The sequence below is a fragment of the Centruroides sculpturatus genome, unplaced genomic scaffold (assembly GCF_000671375.1).
Source record: "Centruroides sculpturatus isolate CEXI.00-Female unplaced genomic scaffold, Cexi_2.0 scaffold133, whole genome shotgun sequence".
Taxonomy (NCBI): Eukaryota; Metazoa; Arthropoda; class Arachnida; order Scorpiones; family Buthidae; genus Centruroides; species Centruroides sculpturatus.
The window spans coordinates 250,476-267,197 of record NW_019384319.1 but is presented as its reverse complement, the minus strand read 5'-3'; the positions used below and the strand labels follow the sequence as shown (position 1 = coordinate 267,197).

General features: G+C 25.5%; 1 protein-coding gene across 1 annotated transcript in view; it reads right to left on the bottom strand.

The window, feature by feature from the left end:
* LOC111624711 (F-box-like/WD repeat-containing protein TBL1XR1) overlaps positions 1-16,722 on the bottom strand; it is a 50,727-nt gene that overhangs the window by 12,167 nt on the left and 21,838 nt on the right. The window contains exons 9-10 of the mRNA XM_023367620.1: positions 11,113-11,240; positions 10,695-10,860 (exon numbers count right to left, since the gene is read on the bottom strand). Coding sequence (XP_023223388.1) covers positions 10,695-10,860; positions 11,113-11,240 — 294 coding nt within the window. The remainder of the gene's footprint in view (positions 1-10,694; positions 10,861-11,112; positions 11,241-16,722) is intronic.

Here is a 16,722-nt window from a genome sequence, read left to right as displayed (position 1 = left end):
ACATGCACTGAAAAAATTAGCAAGTACACAGAACTTGCCCAGGAAATAAGGCATCTGTGGAGGATGGATAGGGTAGTTATTGTACCTGTTGTTCTCTCCTGTACAGGTGTGATACCACACACACTACACAAAAGCCTGGGAACATTAGAATTGAGTAGAAATACATACATAACACTACAGAAGGCCACTATATTGAATACATGCCACATTGTTAGGAAATTCCTGAATACAGACACTGACACACTTCTTTAATTTCAGTTTTGTTTTGGTTGCTATGCCTTGACTTTGGTCCGGCATAGTACACAGCCACCGGTGTGAACCGAGTATAACTCACAAAACCCAACATAATAATAAAACACACCAAAATTAAAATAACTGAATTTATATTAAAAATAAATGAAATCTTATAATAAATGTATGCCAAACAATTGCTTTCAGTGTGTCACAAGTTTGTCATCCCTAACTAGTATACATAAGACAATATGGCAGACATTATAAATTGTCATAAATCAAAACATTTCTAATTACAAACTTTAATTTATTGTTTTTGAATAAATTATGTAAAGATATATATAATAAAGTGCAATGTTGTGAGCTATCTCATCATTGTTGTTCTATACGAGTAATACTGTACTTTGTTGTTCAAGCAGTACAATAATAATAAACCCAATACACTGGCAGCACTTATCATTAGCCTTATTACTGTTTTTTCAAGTTTACTAAAATACTATATATTTGAGTGTCTGAAGGTGTTTTATATATTTTTTTTATATACATAAAATAACTGAAATGTTTTGAAAAGAAAAATAAACAAAGTCTTGCAGCTGTTTCTCTCTGTTGGCTTTCCATCTTCACAAGTACCTTGTGGAGATTTAGTTCAACATAATACATTTTACATAATTCATGATATAATACTAAACATTTTAATAAAACAATAAAAGAAAGACAACAATAATATATTGGAAACTAAAATTTATAATAACAAAATAACACGTGACCAGTAAATCAATGCTAATCATAACATATTGTAATTTGCTATTGGCAACATATTGTGTCTTATTTGATAATAACTACAACTTTAAAGGGCAAATCACTGAGCAGCAACTGCTAATTATATAACATTGTGCTATGATGAATAGTAGTAGTGGACAATCAATATAATAGTATGATGATAATTCTAACTTACAATTCTAAAGATGTTAAAAAGGAATGTCGTAAATGTAAAGAATAAAATATACTAAACATATCTTCAAAAAAATTCAAAAGCATTTGTTCATATAATGACCACTTAAATTAAGGTGTAGAAAGAATTTATTCATATCTGTTTCACTCAATATCATTTCATTCCTATATTTTCCAAAATCACCATCTTCAAAATTGTTAATATACAGTATAATACATATTATCTTCAATTTAAATATAATGCTAATTCTTTAAAAATATATATAAATAAGTAAGTAGGTTTGGTCTTCAGTTTTACAAAATTCATACAATACATGTGAAATTATTTTAAAACCTCTCTCTTGCTTCACCAATTATTATTATTGTAATAAACTATACATATTGTTGATGTTTAGTTTATTTAAAAGGACTGACATTGCTGTCCAAAAAGCATTTTATTAATTGAAAAATGCAATATCCCAATGATATATCATATAACGTAACTTGCAGAATATCATTTCATTAAAAATTTTAATTATGACAAAATATTAAAAGTAAAGTTCAAATATGAATGAAATAGTTTATATTGTCTAAATCAGGGATGGTGAACCTATGGCACACAAGCCCAAAGTGGCATGTCAGAAGAAATTATCTGGCACAACATACAATTTTTTACTGTTAAATTCTAATTTATCTTAATTTTTTATATCATAGTTTTATATTCAGTTTAGTATATTATCATCCTTTTCTCAATCAATTTCTTTATGTTTACTCTAATTAAAAGTATATTCATTTCATTTCTGTAAACATCATTATTCAAAGTCTAAAATTTGGTGCACAAACAGTTTAGAAGATAATTGTGCTTACTATATGGCACATGGACTCAAAACTGTTTGCTGTCTTTGGTATAAAAGCTGGAAAAATTAGCTGTGCTTTTAATAATGCTAGTAAGTTTTGAAGAAACAATATAACAGACATTTTTTTAATCAGGAAATGCAGAAAATCACATTCAGATATTCAATATTACAACTACATAATTAGTAACAAAATTTATCCACTTTTGAATTAAAATATTTTTATAAATATTGCTTAACTGAAAAAATACTTACATGACTAAAATACATACAACAAAGCAAAAATAACTGAAGCATTAAATAAAATAATTTTTAACTACCAGAGTACAGAATTCTCAAATATTTTGTATTAATTTATTATATTAACTGTTATAAATTGTTTATTTCACCAAATCTCTTACATAATTTACAATCCAATATTTTAAAATGTTTTTTCTTTTAAAGTTTAAAGAAAATTATAAATTTTACAATAATCTAACTTATGCCCATTAATAACTTAAGTTTTTTTTATTTTTTTTCAAGCAATATTAGACATGAATTTTGGTATTTAATGACTTGCAACATTAGAAGAATACAATTTGATATTTTTCTTGTAAAGTTTTATTAAATTTCAGATTTTCTAACAAATTCAAATTGTTAGTAATAACAACAATACAAAAATAATTATTTTTCATTACAGAAGTATCATAAAAATGTCTTCTTAATCTAATGTCCTTAGTAATGTATTAATTCATCCTGGCATTCTTAATTAACTTTTTAAAATTATTTTTCATGTTGAATTATTATTATTAAACCTAAATTTTACTATTAACAGATCAATCCTACAAATAAAATTGTTTTGGATAGTCTTAATTTTATAATCAAATATGATTTTTTTCTACATTTTTTTATTTAAATATGTAAACAACACAGAACTGTTACAATCAGACAAATGATTTATGATGGAATGTGCAATTGATGCTTCTTAAGTAGTCTGAGTATCTTTACTTATTTGTACCATTAACTAGTACATGGAAAAATAATTCTCCTATCCTTTCTGACTTAGTCTGAGTATATCTGAATCAGATAGATAAATACACACACACAGACACCTTTTATCAAATATTAATATTATAACTTATAATACATTTAAAATTTATAAATTTCATCCAAAATAGGTTACATTAATAAATTAATAATTAAAAAGGACACTTTGCAATAATACAGCATGAAGTTTATCAGAATTAATGTTTTCAGTCTAATTTATACATCATCAGATTTGATCAAAACAGAAATTTCAACTCACTTTACACTGGATGCATTAGTTCTGATAAAAAAAAAAGCCTGTGATGGATTATTGGAAAGATAGCTTTTTTTAATTATAAGTATTAAAATCCAGTAAAAGCAGAACATATTTCTTCATATTTTTAAATAATAATAAAATTTTTATAAATATTCATAGTATTTTACATGTACAGTAGAGCATCGATTATCTGACTCAATTGGGGACTGGGGTTGATCGGATAACTGAAAAAATGGATAACCAAAAAATATGAAAAAATACATTATTAGTATAGTATATTAGTATATCTCATGTAATTAGTATATCGCTATTAACCTACTTCGCATTGAATTTTCATCGATGTTNTATAGTATATTAGTATATCTCATGTAATTAGTATATTAGTATATCGCTATTAACCTACTTCGCATTGAATTTTCATCGATGTTAAGCCTAACAAAAATTTTTTTAAATTAATAATCATCGCTATTGTATTGTTAAAAATTAGAAAATTAAGCCTTGTTTAAATACTGGTCCCCTTTCATGGTCAAGCCATGTTGCCAGCTAAAACACGTAAAAGTACTATTTAAGTAGCCAAGACATAGCCAAATATTGTAGCGCCACATCACTAGCGGACATTTGAATTTGCCGACTAGAATGCGGTCGGTTAACCGATGTGACGGTTAATCGGGGGTCGGATAATCAATGCTCTACTGTATTTAATACACGTAAAATAAATATTTTAAACCTATAAAGATGTTTCTTTTAATATAGTATAGTCTACTAGTCTAATAAAGTTTTTGTGAACAAACTTTATAACTGAAATTTCAGTTCATTTTATTTTCATGATGATGAAATTGTTACAATTAAGGATAAAATGAATAAAAATGAAGATTCATAGAATTAATTTCGCTAGGTTTTAAGGATACCATTATAATAGACAAATCACAATTAGTGATTGCCTTATACAAATACTGTAAAAATATTGTACAGTGGTGCCTCGTATAACGTACGCCTCGAATAACGGACGCTGCGAATAACGGNCCATTAATAACTTAAGTTTTTTTTATTTTTTTTCAAGCAATATTAGACATGAATTTTGGTATTTAATGACTTGCAACATTAGAAGAATACAATTTGATATTTTTCTTGTAAAGTTTTATTAAATTTCAGATTTTCTAACAAATTCAAATTGTTAGTAATAACAACAATACAAAAATAATTATTTTTCATTACAGAAGTATCATAAAAATGTCTTCTTAATCTAATGTCCTTAGTAATGTATTAATTCATCCTGGCATTCTTAATTAACTTTTTAAAATTATTTTTCATGTTGAATTATTATTATTAAACCTAAATTTTACTATTAACAGATCAATCCTACAAATAAAATTGTTTTGGATAGTCTTAATTTTATAATCAAATATGATTTTTTTCTACATTTTTTTATTTAAATATGTAAACAACACAGAACTGTTACAATCAGACAAATGATTTATGATGGAATGTGCAATTGATGCTTCTTAAGTAGTCTGAGTATCTTTACTTATTTGTACCATTAACTAGTACATGGAAAAATAATTCTCCTATCCTTTCTGACTTAGTCTGAGTATATCTGAATCAGATAGATAAATACACACACACAGACACCTTTTATCAAATATTAATATTATAACTTATAATACATTTAAAATTTATAAATTTCATCCAAAATAGGTTACATTAATAAATTAATAATTAAAAAGGACACTTTGCAATAATACAGCATGAAGTTTATCAGAATTAATGTTTTCAGTCTAATTTATACATCATCAGATTTGATCAAAACAGAAATTTCAACTCACTTTACACTGGATGCATTAGTTCTGATAAAAAAAAAAGCCTGTGATGGATTATTGGAAAGATAGCTTTTTTTAATTATAAGTATTAAAATCCAGTAAAAGCAGAACATATTTCTTCATATTTTTAAATAATAATAAAATTTTTATAAATATTCATAGTATTTTACATGTACAGTAGAGCATCGATTATCTGACTCAATTGGGGACTGGGGTTGATCGGATAACTGAAAAAATGGATAACCAAAAAATATGAAAAAATACATTATTAGTATAGTATATTAGTATATCTCATGTAATTAGTATATCGCTATTAACCTACTTCGCATTGAATTTTCATCGATGTTAAGCCTAACAAAAATTTTTTTAAATTAATAATCATCGCTATTGTATTGTTAAAAATTAGAAAATTAAGCCTTGTTTAAATACTGGTCCCCTTTCATGGTCAAGCCATGTTGCCAGCTAAAACACGTAAAAGTACTATTTAAGTAGCCAAGACATAGCCAAATATTGTAGCGCCACATCACTAGCGGACATTTGAATTTGCCGACTAGAATGCGGTCGGTTAACCGATGTGACGGTTAATCGGGGGTCGGATAATCAATGCTCTACTGTATTTAATACACGTAAAATAAATATTTTAAACCTATAAAGATGTTTCTTTTAATATAGTATAGTCTACTAGTCTAATAAAGTTTTTGTGAACAAACTTTATAACTGAAATTTCAGTTCATTTTATTTTCATGATGATGAAATTGTTACAATTCAGGATAAAATGAATAAAAATGAAGATTCATAGAATTAATTTCGCTAGGTTTTAAGGATACCATTATAATAGACAAATCACAATTAGTGATTGCCTTATACAAATACTGTAAAAATATTGTATTTATTAGACAAATTGCTGATAAAAGAACATAAGAAAATTATATGTCTAACAAATATAATAAAATTTTCTTGAAATATTTATTACGAAAGTTTAAATCCAAACAAAATAAGCTTAAATAATAGCATATATTTTGGGATTTTAACAAAATAAATTCTTCTAATACTAAAATTTATTACAAAATTCTATATTATATACATATGGCCATTTATTAACATGTTTATATTCTTTAAAAATTTATATCTAAAACTTTGATTTGAACAAAAAGGGAACTTTAATTTTTATTATATTAATTATCAACCTTTACATGATTGAACAATAAGTAACAGTTTTCAGTTTATTATAATAATACTAAATCTTAACAGATAAACAGTGAACTATTTACTCAAATAAATTTATTAACAAAATAAAGTATTTTATTTAAATTAAATTAAAATGTCCAACAATTTAACAAATATAAAATGTATCTGTTAAATGATTTTATTTACATATTTCCATCCATAAGAGAACAATATATTAAACAAAACAAATTGTGGTTTCATTAAAGAAAAGAGACATGAAATAATCTATTTTTTGTAATAGAATATACTTTTTGAAGTTAACTTATCATAATTAGTATTTTGGTAAATTTCATTATTCAAACAATTATGAAATATGAGAAATTCAAAGTTTAAAGACATTGTGAAAACATCTAACATTTAGCAAATGAAAACATTGAACAACTAACTTAAACTTTAATTCACTTTTATTCATCTGATGTAAAAAATACTAATGTGTTTCTGTATCATTAAATACATTTTTTATTCTAAATCTGATATTAATAATTAACTGATTTACAATCAAAGTCATATTGAAACAAAACATAACATACAAACATTAAATGAAATGTAAATTTATTTTAATTTTAAAAACATAAATCATAATTAAAGCTGGGTGTAAATTAAAAATCAAAATAATTAATTTTTTGCTTTTTAGCAAAGTTTGAAAAAAATAGCAAAATGTTAATTACATACCAGTCGACCCCCCATAACACTGTTGATAATTCCGTTTCATATGAATTCCATGTTATACGAGTCACTTAGATTTTACAAATATGTGTGCTGGGCTTTGAACGGCACATGTGTTTGTAAAATCTAAGTGACTCGTATAACATGAAATTCATATAAAACGGAATTATCAACAGTGTTATGGGGGGGGGTCGACTGTATTTTGATAAGCTGTAATAAAATACATGATTAAGTAATAATTAAATAAAGAACTAGAACCATAAAAATTTCAAACAACTTATTTACAAATAAAGTCAAACTAATTTTGTATGTGCATTCTGACTCAATTGTAATAAGTCTGATTATAAAAAAGTTTACTTGTTGATAACTAATTGTAAGACAAGAAAATACATTAAGTATAATTGTTATGTACTGGTAATATTTTAATTTAGTTCTATGATTTTCATAAATTCTGATTGCCCTTGAAATGGGAATTTTTATGTATTCTATGTAATGTGCTGTAAATGCCACTACAATATCAGAAATGATCAGACTCACAAAAACAATACATAAAAATAAAAATAGTTATTCTATTTCAATCATGATGAATGAAATATTTTAACATTTTAATTAGTTATATTGTAGTTTGATATAATATATGCTAAGCACTTATAATTTTTTTTTTTGTTTTACACAAATTATGTTTCTAGAAGATATCTATTAGGTGTTATTAGTTTAATCTCTAATTGCAAATATTCAATCTACAAGAATTCAATATAACAAGCTGTTTTTCTTTTAAATCTCTTTCTTTTATGAGATAAAATGTTCTACCTCCATTCTCTGTTTCATTCATGTTTTGTTTTCATTTGTAGAATAAATGTTATAACTCCATCTCTTATAAAAATTTGTAAAAATTAACTTTTCTAAACAACTTTCTCTTTCCTATAGTGATTGTAATTTCATTAATTAAAAAACAATTTTATGCTACTCTGTTTTACTTGTTTTCTGTTTATTATCTAACTATTCTTATCATTAAACAAAGAAATATCTGATAACTTACATATTTGCTTCTTTTTGTAATACTTCCTTCTCTCATTTTATATATCCTCTTAATATTTTTTAATATTAGTGAATAATTTTCAAATGTTTTCCAAATAAATACAAAAATACATATTTATCAATCAACCAATGTTTATGAATAAAATAAAATAAATGATATGAAAGTGTTGATTATTTTATTCATGGACATTGAATGATTGATAAATATGTATTTTGTATTTATTTGGAAAACACAAATAGTAGGATTGGGTTATGCAAAATGAGTAAAATTTCAACCATAGGATTTCCATTTCAAAAAATAATGGAAATCCTATTTACAAAAAATCTTCAAAGAATGAAGTACTGTATACTCATAAATTGGGGTCACACTGTATATGAAATATCTATCTTTTAGTAATATATTATTTACTAATTGTCATGTAATTACATGACAATTAACAATTTTTTAATGTAAGCAAATTCATAATCATATGATATAGAAAAATTTTGTAATTGATTTTGTTAATTGGATCACAAATTAATTACACTAAAATTACTAATCTTTTCATTTTTTCTTTCTGAAAAACAATTTGCATAGTAGTTTTTGTGGCTTTGCAAAATTTCATCAACATAAATGACAAACTGAATTTTTTAGACACAAAGAATTATAATTAAAAACTGAATCAGTGAATGCAAAGTATTTATTGATCATTTGCATAATGATACTAAACTTTAATTTGCAAAGTTTAAGTTGAAATTTTTCATAAAGTTTTAAATCAGAAACAATGATGGTAATTCTAAAAAAATGCAAATCCATTTTCTGTTTATGATCAAAATTTTGATAATTTAAATTGTTTGATTATGTATTGAAATATATAGGATTAAATTTTCTTAGATCTTATATTAACGCTTTATATGTTATCATTATCATTAGAAACTGAGAATTTGTAATAGATAAAATTTCAAAATCTCTACAGCAAACTAACAACTTTGAATATAATGAGCTTATTAGTTGCCTACTAGATATTTTTACTTGGCATAGCAAATGATTGCTTTGCTTGATATAACTTATGAGGTTTATATATTAATAATAAATTATATTAATTCAAAAGAAAATTATACACTTTATTAGAATAAATAATTAATGTATTAAATTATAACAAATTTATTGCTTATATTAATTTTTATTGTAAATATTTTTTCATATGTACATTTTTCTGATAATGTCTATATGAAAAGACTAGATCTATGAAAAATAAGATCATAGTAGATAATGATAACAAAACAGACATAATTGAATTATTGCAACAAATATTAAGTTAAAACAAATAAAATAACATGCTCGTTTAGACAGAAAGTAAATAAATAATTATAATAGAAGAGAAAATATATAGCAAATAATTGATAATAAATCCTCTCTTTTTATTCATACATAATTAATAAAAAATATTTTGATTACAACAACTAAAAATATAATAAATGTATAAACTTTCATTAAAGAAAATTAATGTCTGGCAGAGCAGCTAAACAGCTGTTTCTATCAACAGGTAGAATTCATTGCTGAAAATTTCCATCACTAGCAAATGTCCCCACTACTGGAAACAGGCTTTCTTTGTTAGAATCCACAACTTCCATGATCAGAAGCTTACAAATGCATCTCACATCATATGCTTTTAAATCTAATACTTGCTCATTCAAACTTGTAAATTTAGTTTTAAAATAAACTACTGATTTAACATCAAATAAGCTAATTGTACCTTTTATGATCATTTCTTGTATTGTTTAGTAAAGAAAAAAAACCAAATTTTAATCAACTTCAAAATTTATTTTTTGTTAACATGAAATATAAGTTATTACTAATTTTTCAAAGTTTTCTACTGGTATGTGAATATCATAATTTTACTTTTATTCATTGCTCTAATAGTACTAAATCATTGTCACATCATTAATAGTATAAATCAGTGATTCTCAACCTTTTTATCATCACGGTACACTTTTAATAATTTAAACATTTGGTGCCGCACACGGTTACTTCGGTAAGTACCACAAGACAACCAGTGACGTCATAACAGTGATTTTTAAACACAGTTGGTTATTTAGGTAATCATTTTCATTTTCTAAATGTCTTGGTAACTACTGGCAGTTACCAGTAACACTAGTTACAATTTCCAAATGCACTCTAGGAAGTTAGAACCAATTGAACTACTTGTCTAACGTCACTCATGTATGGGTATTTGCAGTGGCAGCACACTTCAAAAATCTAGCAGCATAGTGGTTGAGAATCACTGGTATAAATAAATATATGGCTCTAACTGAAAATAAAATGATTATTAAATTACATAACTTAAATAACTTAAAAACTAATTTGTACAAACTAAGTCTAATTTAAAATTAAATATACTTTACATACATACATACATTCACAGGTTATATCTGAAAATATTATTTGACACACAATAAAGTATGATTATTTAAATTACAATACAACACATTAAATTAAACAAAATCTAAAATACTGTATTTAGTTTCTTTTGTTGATTTGTATGATTTAACTTTTTATAAATGTGAAATGTCAATAAAAATATTAGTTTTGAATTTAAATGTTTTGTAATTAAAAAATTAATAAACAACAGAAATTCCAATAAAAAGCAATCATTAAAAGTTACAAACCTGAGTTGACCAAATGTGAACACATTTGTCAAAAGACCCACTAGCTAAATACTTTCCATCAGGACTAAATGCTACACTATAAACAGGTTCTGTATGTTTCGTTAAAGTATAAAGACATGCTCCTCTTTCTACTTCCCAAAGACGAACAGTTGAATCAAATGAAGCACTAAAAATAAATTCAAAATTTAACTTTTCTTCTTTAATTTTAAAATATTCTGAAGATAATTTCATATTATTTTGAAAAATTCAAATTTAAAGATGTAATGTTCCAAGTTAAATCTCAAAACAGAAAACTGAACAATTTATAAAATTAAAAGTAAATCAATTTATTTAAAGTACTATATAAAATCTTTCAATTAATACCCACAATAAAAGATTATTAAGTATAAGATGATTAAGTTAAAGGGTAAACATTTACCTTGCTAATATTAAATTCATATTTGGATTATTTGTTCCTGGACCTGTTGGACTCCATTTAATTGTATAAATTTCTTTACTGTGAGCTTGTAAGTCATGTACACATGAATCCTGTTTCATACTCCAAATCTATATGTAAAAAAGATTTAAAAAACAATTTTTATCATCAAAATAAAATTGATAAATTTACATAGATTTAGAAGCTTAAGTTTCAATATAAAAATCAAAAGTTGAAATATTGAAATTCAATAAAACATTTACAAACTATTTAGCAAAATCATATACAAAATATATATATCATATCCTATTTACAAAAAATCTTCAAAGAATGAAGTACTGTATACTCATAAATTGGGGTCACACTGTATATGAAATATCTATCTTTTAGTAATATATAAAGTAATTTAACTGAAAATCTAATTAATATAAACACATTTACAATTCAATTAAATAAAAACAAAATTATAAAAATTTTTTTTTGTCATTTTATATTAAAAAAGTATTATTAACAACTGCTGAAAACAAATGTTTTCAACAGTTGTTAATAATACTTTTTATATATGCTAAATGCATTAAATATAGTGAATATCAAAAGTAAGAATCCACACTTTATTTCTCTGTCTACCTGGTACCAGTATACTATGATTAGTCTCAATTAGTACCTTACCTAATAAATTCACTAGTTACTTTCACAATATGAATGTTTGTCATCAAAAAATACTGTTAAACAATGTGTGTGATCACACACTACTTAACACATTTTAAATTTCTGAAATATTTGGCACTGGAAAACTTTTCCCAACTTACATTCTTGGTTTTGACCAATGGTTCCCAATTAGTGGTACATGTACCCCTAGGGGTACGCGAAATTGCATGAAGGGGTATGCGCGGCAATCTAAAATAGGTCGATTTAAAATTTAAATGTATGAGATGAAGCAATCAAAAAATAAAGGGTGGACCATCAAAAATTCGGCAATTTACAACATGATGTTGAATGCACAAATTCGTTTATTTATAACTGAAAATATTCTTGAAATTTTATCAAAAAAATGCATTTGTGACAATATCTAAATGAAATTCTTGTGCAAGAAACAAAAATTGTACAATTATCATTATTATCATGTCAACAAAGCAGCAATAAAATATTTTCTACCATTTTGCCAACATACCTCTGCGACAGCAGATTTTAGGCCATGACAAACATGAAAACTAAACATCGTCAACGACTTCGCCTCGAAGATGACTCGAGACCAAAGCTGACCAAAAAGCAATCAGATTTTACTCAGTTGTGCAAAGAAAATCATGCACATTTGTCACATTAAAATTAAATAACCTTATGTTATTTTCATTATTATTAGAATTGTATTTTAAAGGTAATAAATGTAAAAATAAAAACTTATTCTATTTATCACGTGCTGTCTACCCACGGCTTCGCCTGCATTATATTGAATTTTTTCGTGAGAGTAAGATATTTTCTCGCAGTAAAATGTAGCCTATGTCCATCTCCAACATGTAAACTATCTTCGTGCCAAATTTTATTAAAACCTGTTCAGTGGTTTAGACGTGAAAAGGTAACAGACAGACAAACATTACCTTCGAATTTATATTATTAGTATGGATTAATATGAATTTCTGCTATAAGGGGTACGCGAGTTTGAGCTCTTTCCTGAAGTGGTACGCAGGAAAAACTAATTGGGAACCACTGGTTTTGACAATCAGACTGCACTTGTTTGAAAAGTTGAAGACATCCAAGAAGAAGTTAAAAGTTACTATTTCTGCAAGATACATCTTTCTACCATAAAGATTTAAGGAGTCAATTCCAACCTGTTCTATTTTGTTTGGGGGATTATTTTTAGTTTGTTATTCTATTTATTTTGGGGAATTTTAATTCATTAAGGATAGACTACCACAACTCACACAGACAAAATTCTAAACACTAAAACTCTCTTTACCACAATAACTGCTAGCGGCAACCAATTATGTCATCAAACCCAGAAATGACATCTCAGGGGAAGGGAGATTTCCACTAAAAGTTAAAAGAATGATCTCCCACCCAAATTGTCACCAAAAGTTACAACAAAAATACAAAAATTAAAAAAAAAAAAAAAAATTATTGTAAGGGAGATGACACAAAATAATGAAAAGATTACTAGAATTAAATGAATGTTAGTGACTTAAATATGTACATAGAGTCAAGTAAGAATATTTACGTAACATCACCAACTGCAGCACTATGAGGAGGTGAAGCTAAGGATCAAGCAAGGTTTAAGAAAAGGCTTTCAAGTTTCTGTGACAACGTAGAAGTTCTTGGTGACAGTTAGGTGAATTTAAGTTGTAAGAATTCTTTGTGAATTTCCTATATAGTTCAATTTCAAATTTTCTTGTCAGTTTTGTGGAGATAATTATAAGATACAGTAGGGTGTCGTTTATCCGAAAGCTGGTTATCCAAAACGTCGGTTAACCGAAAGCATTCCAGTTGGCAAATTTAAATTTTCGCTAGTGCTGTGGTGATACAATCTTTGGCTATATCTTGGGCTACTCCAATATTTTTTTGTTGGTGTGTGTGTTTTAGCTGGCAGCACTGGCACTTTCATGTAGTGTTTTTCTGAGGACTGTGTGTCATGCTGAATCGAACGTTTTTGATGCTAGATTAACTTATAAAGTATAATTTTTTTGTTTTTATATTTTTATTTTGTTTGTAAAAAATAAAGAAATAATTTTTAACGATATAATAGCCACGATTATTATTTTAAAAAGTTTACATTAGGCTTAACATCAACGAAAATTCAATGCGAAGCAACACGCAACGGAGAAAAATTTCAACACGGGATAGGTTAATATATTTTTTCGTACATAATTGGTTATCCGAAAAATAAGTTATCCGAACAACCTCAGTCCCCAATTGATTCGAATAAACGACGCTCTACTGTAGTTATAAGTTAATAATTTTTAAGTACCCAAGTGTTGTGAAAGTTCTTTGTACATATTTCTTTTTGATTAGATAAAATATCTTTTTATTATATTTTTGAATTTTCTCTAACTTTATTTCATTATTGTACATATTCGGGCTTAGAATAATAAACAGATTTTTTTTTCATTTGTACATGTAGTATTTATTTTTCAGATTTTTTGATTCATTAACAATTTTTGTTATTTATTGCCTGCATAAAGTCCAAGCCTGGAACTAACTAAACCCTTGTTAATGTAACGATTGTTAGGAAATTTATCCAGGCTTTCAAAGAAAGAAAAAAAAAAATTACAAAGGTTCAGATTACTTGATGTATCACCATTATAAGTGCTTAAACAGATGAAGCTGTTATAACAAAAAAATAAACTGAATCTATACTATAACTTTAACATTCAAAATAAAATAAGGAATCTTAATTTCTAACTTTCCTATGTAATTTTAATGACAGAAAACATTTGAGAATCAATGTAAAAATGGAATAAAATTGTTCAAGGTTTAAAAGTATAACCTAAGCCTATTTGGACTTTCAAAGACTATACTATTTAAGAAAAGTTTTTTTTGTAGAGAAAACAATCACTTTATGCTAGCAGCATCTTCAAATCTTTTAACAGCATAATTCTAACAGAAATGAATGAAAAAATGTAGAGTTCCCTAAATTCAATTGGATACTGATCTTGATGGGTTTTTCTATAAATAAGATTGGCAGATTAGAATATTAAGAAAAGAGATAGTGAATAAGGAAGGTTCTCTGGAGATTAGCCAAATATTTGACTAGTGAGCCTGAAGAAAGTAATACATCATCTTAAATCTTATGTTTGTATTTTGACTGTTTACAGTCTATGGAGTACAAACAGTCAGAATATACTAAGAAGAAAACAATTATAAAGAGGATATACAAACTTCAAACTCAAACTGGCTATATTTAGTACAGTAAATACTTTCATTTTTTGAAGTATTTATACAAATAGCATTGTATGATACCTGAAGCCACAATGAACCTAGTTTTAAAGGCCATCAAGACCTGGAAAAAACTTTTATCATAGTCTATATTTAAATAGAAAAAATATATTCAATCAAGTTAAATTATTTAAATTACATAACATAAAATTATATTAGTGGAATTTTCAGTTTTTACTGTACAGAAACCAGGGTTATTGATCCATTATTGACAAAATTTTGATGAAGATATCATACTAAAAATTTTGGATTTCAAACAAAGTAATTTTGTTGTATTAAACAGCTTTTGTTAGCATTTAGTCCAACAATCAAATTTATTGTAAATTCAATGAACAGCTCAAATTGAGATAAAATTATGAAATTTAAATATCCAATCTACATAATAAAATATTTCTATTATTTTACATTGCAAAAATAATTTAACTTGGCAGTTTTTTTACACAAGTTTATTTCAGAACAATTATATTTATTAAGAAAGAAATTTCTTAAATAATAAGTAACATATGGAAAGCAAAGAACTTCAGAAGTCTGCACTTCACAAGAAATAAATCAATTCCTAATCTGTTTATAAGGATTTATTTTTCAAGATAGATTATGAATTTTTCTAAGTCTAATTTTACAACATATTACTATTTCCATCATTATAAAAAATTTAATGTGTGTTACAGAATTTTTTATGATGTCAGCTTGGTATTATATTTAATACATACAAGTAATGTATATGAAAAGAAAAACAGTATATTATATTATATTAAGCTGAAAACTATGCAACAATAACACTTCAACACAATCATCATCAAGTAGCTAAAATTACTTATCAAAAATAATTTCATTTTCAATTATTCATTATGCAATTAATATCAGAACTATTAATATTATGTATCTGATTTTGATGATCATTATTTACATGATCATCAAAAATAGTTCTGTCATTAATTAATATCAGCAACAAGTAATTTAAACATACAATACCAAACTTACTCATAAACACTTACATAACTATAAAATTCATCAGCTTCACATAAAGCAACATAAAAATATGCATTAAAGTCAAATGTCATGTAACTCACACATTAATAAAGAATTGTAAACAAACTTTAAATCTAATCTTATAGAAAACCTAATTGATATTTGTTCCGTATAATCCATTTTAATATTATTAGTTAATTCTTTTTTTATTTTAACACATGTATAAATTAAACATAAAAAAATCTTTAGTTGGTGCAATACACATAAATAGCACTTACTCAGGAATATGCAAACTAATGAACTTTCTCTCATCATTATTATTATTAGTTACTTATAAAGATAATAAAGTAGGCAGGAATGAATAATTGTGTATATGAGAGAATTTGCATTTTTGACAGAAGTTAAAAATAGTTTAGTTTATAAGTTTTTTTTTCTAATATAAGGGAGGGGGAAAAAGATTCATATTATATACAAGTGTAATTATTTTTTAATACATACTTTTGTAATTAAATTAAACACTGAAACAGCAGATAAGCACCACAATAGTTTTAAATAATAATAGAAAAAAATGATAAATTTCCTTGTTTGTTTTAAGCATATATAAATATTTTTAATAAAAACTTGTAATACAGTAGATCCCCCTATAAGACTGGTTCCTATAATTACGATTCCTATAAGACTGCGAAAAAATTGCAACGGTATTCACCTCAAATAAAT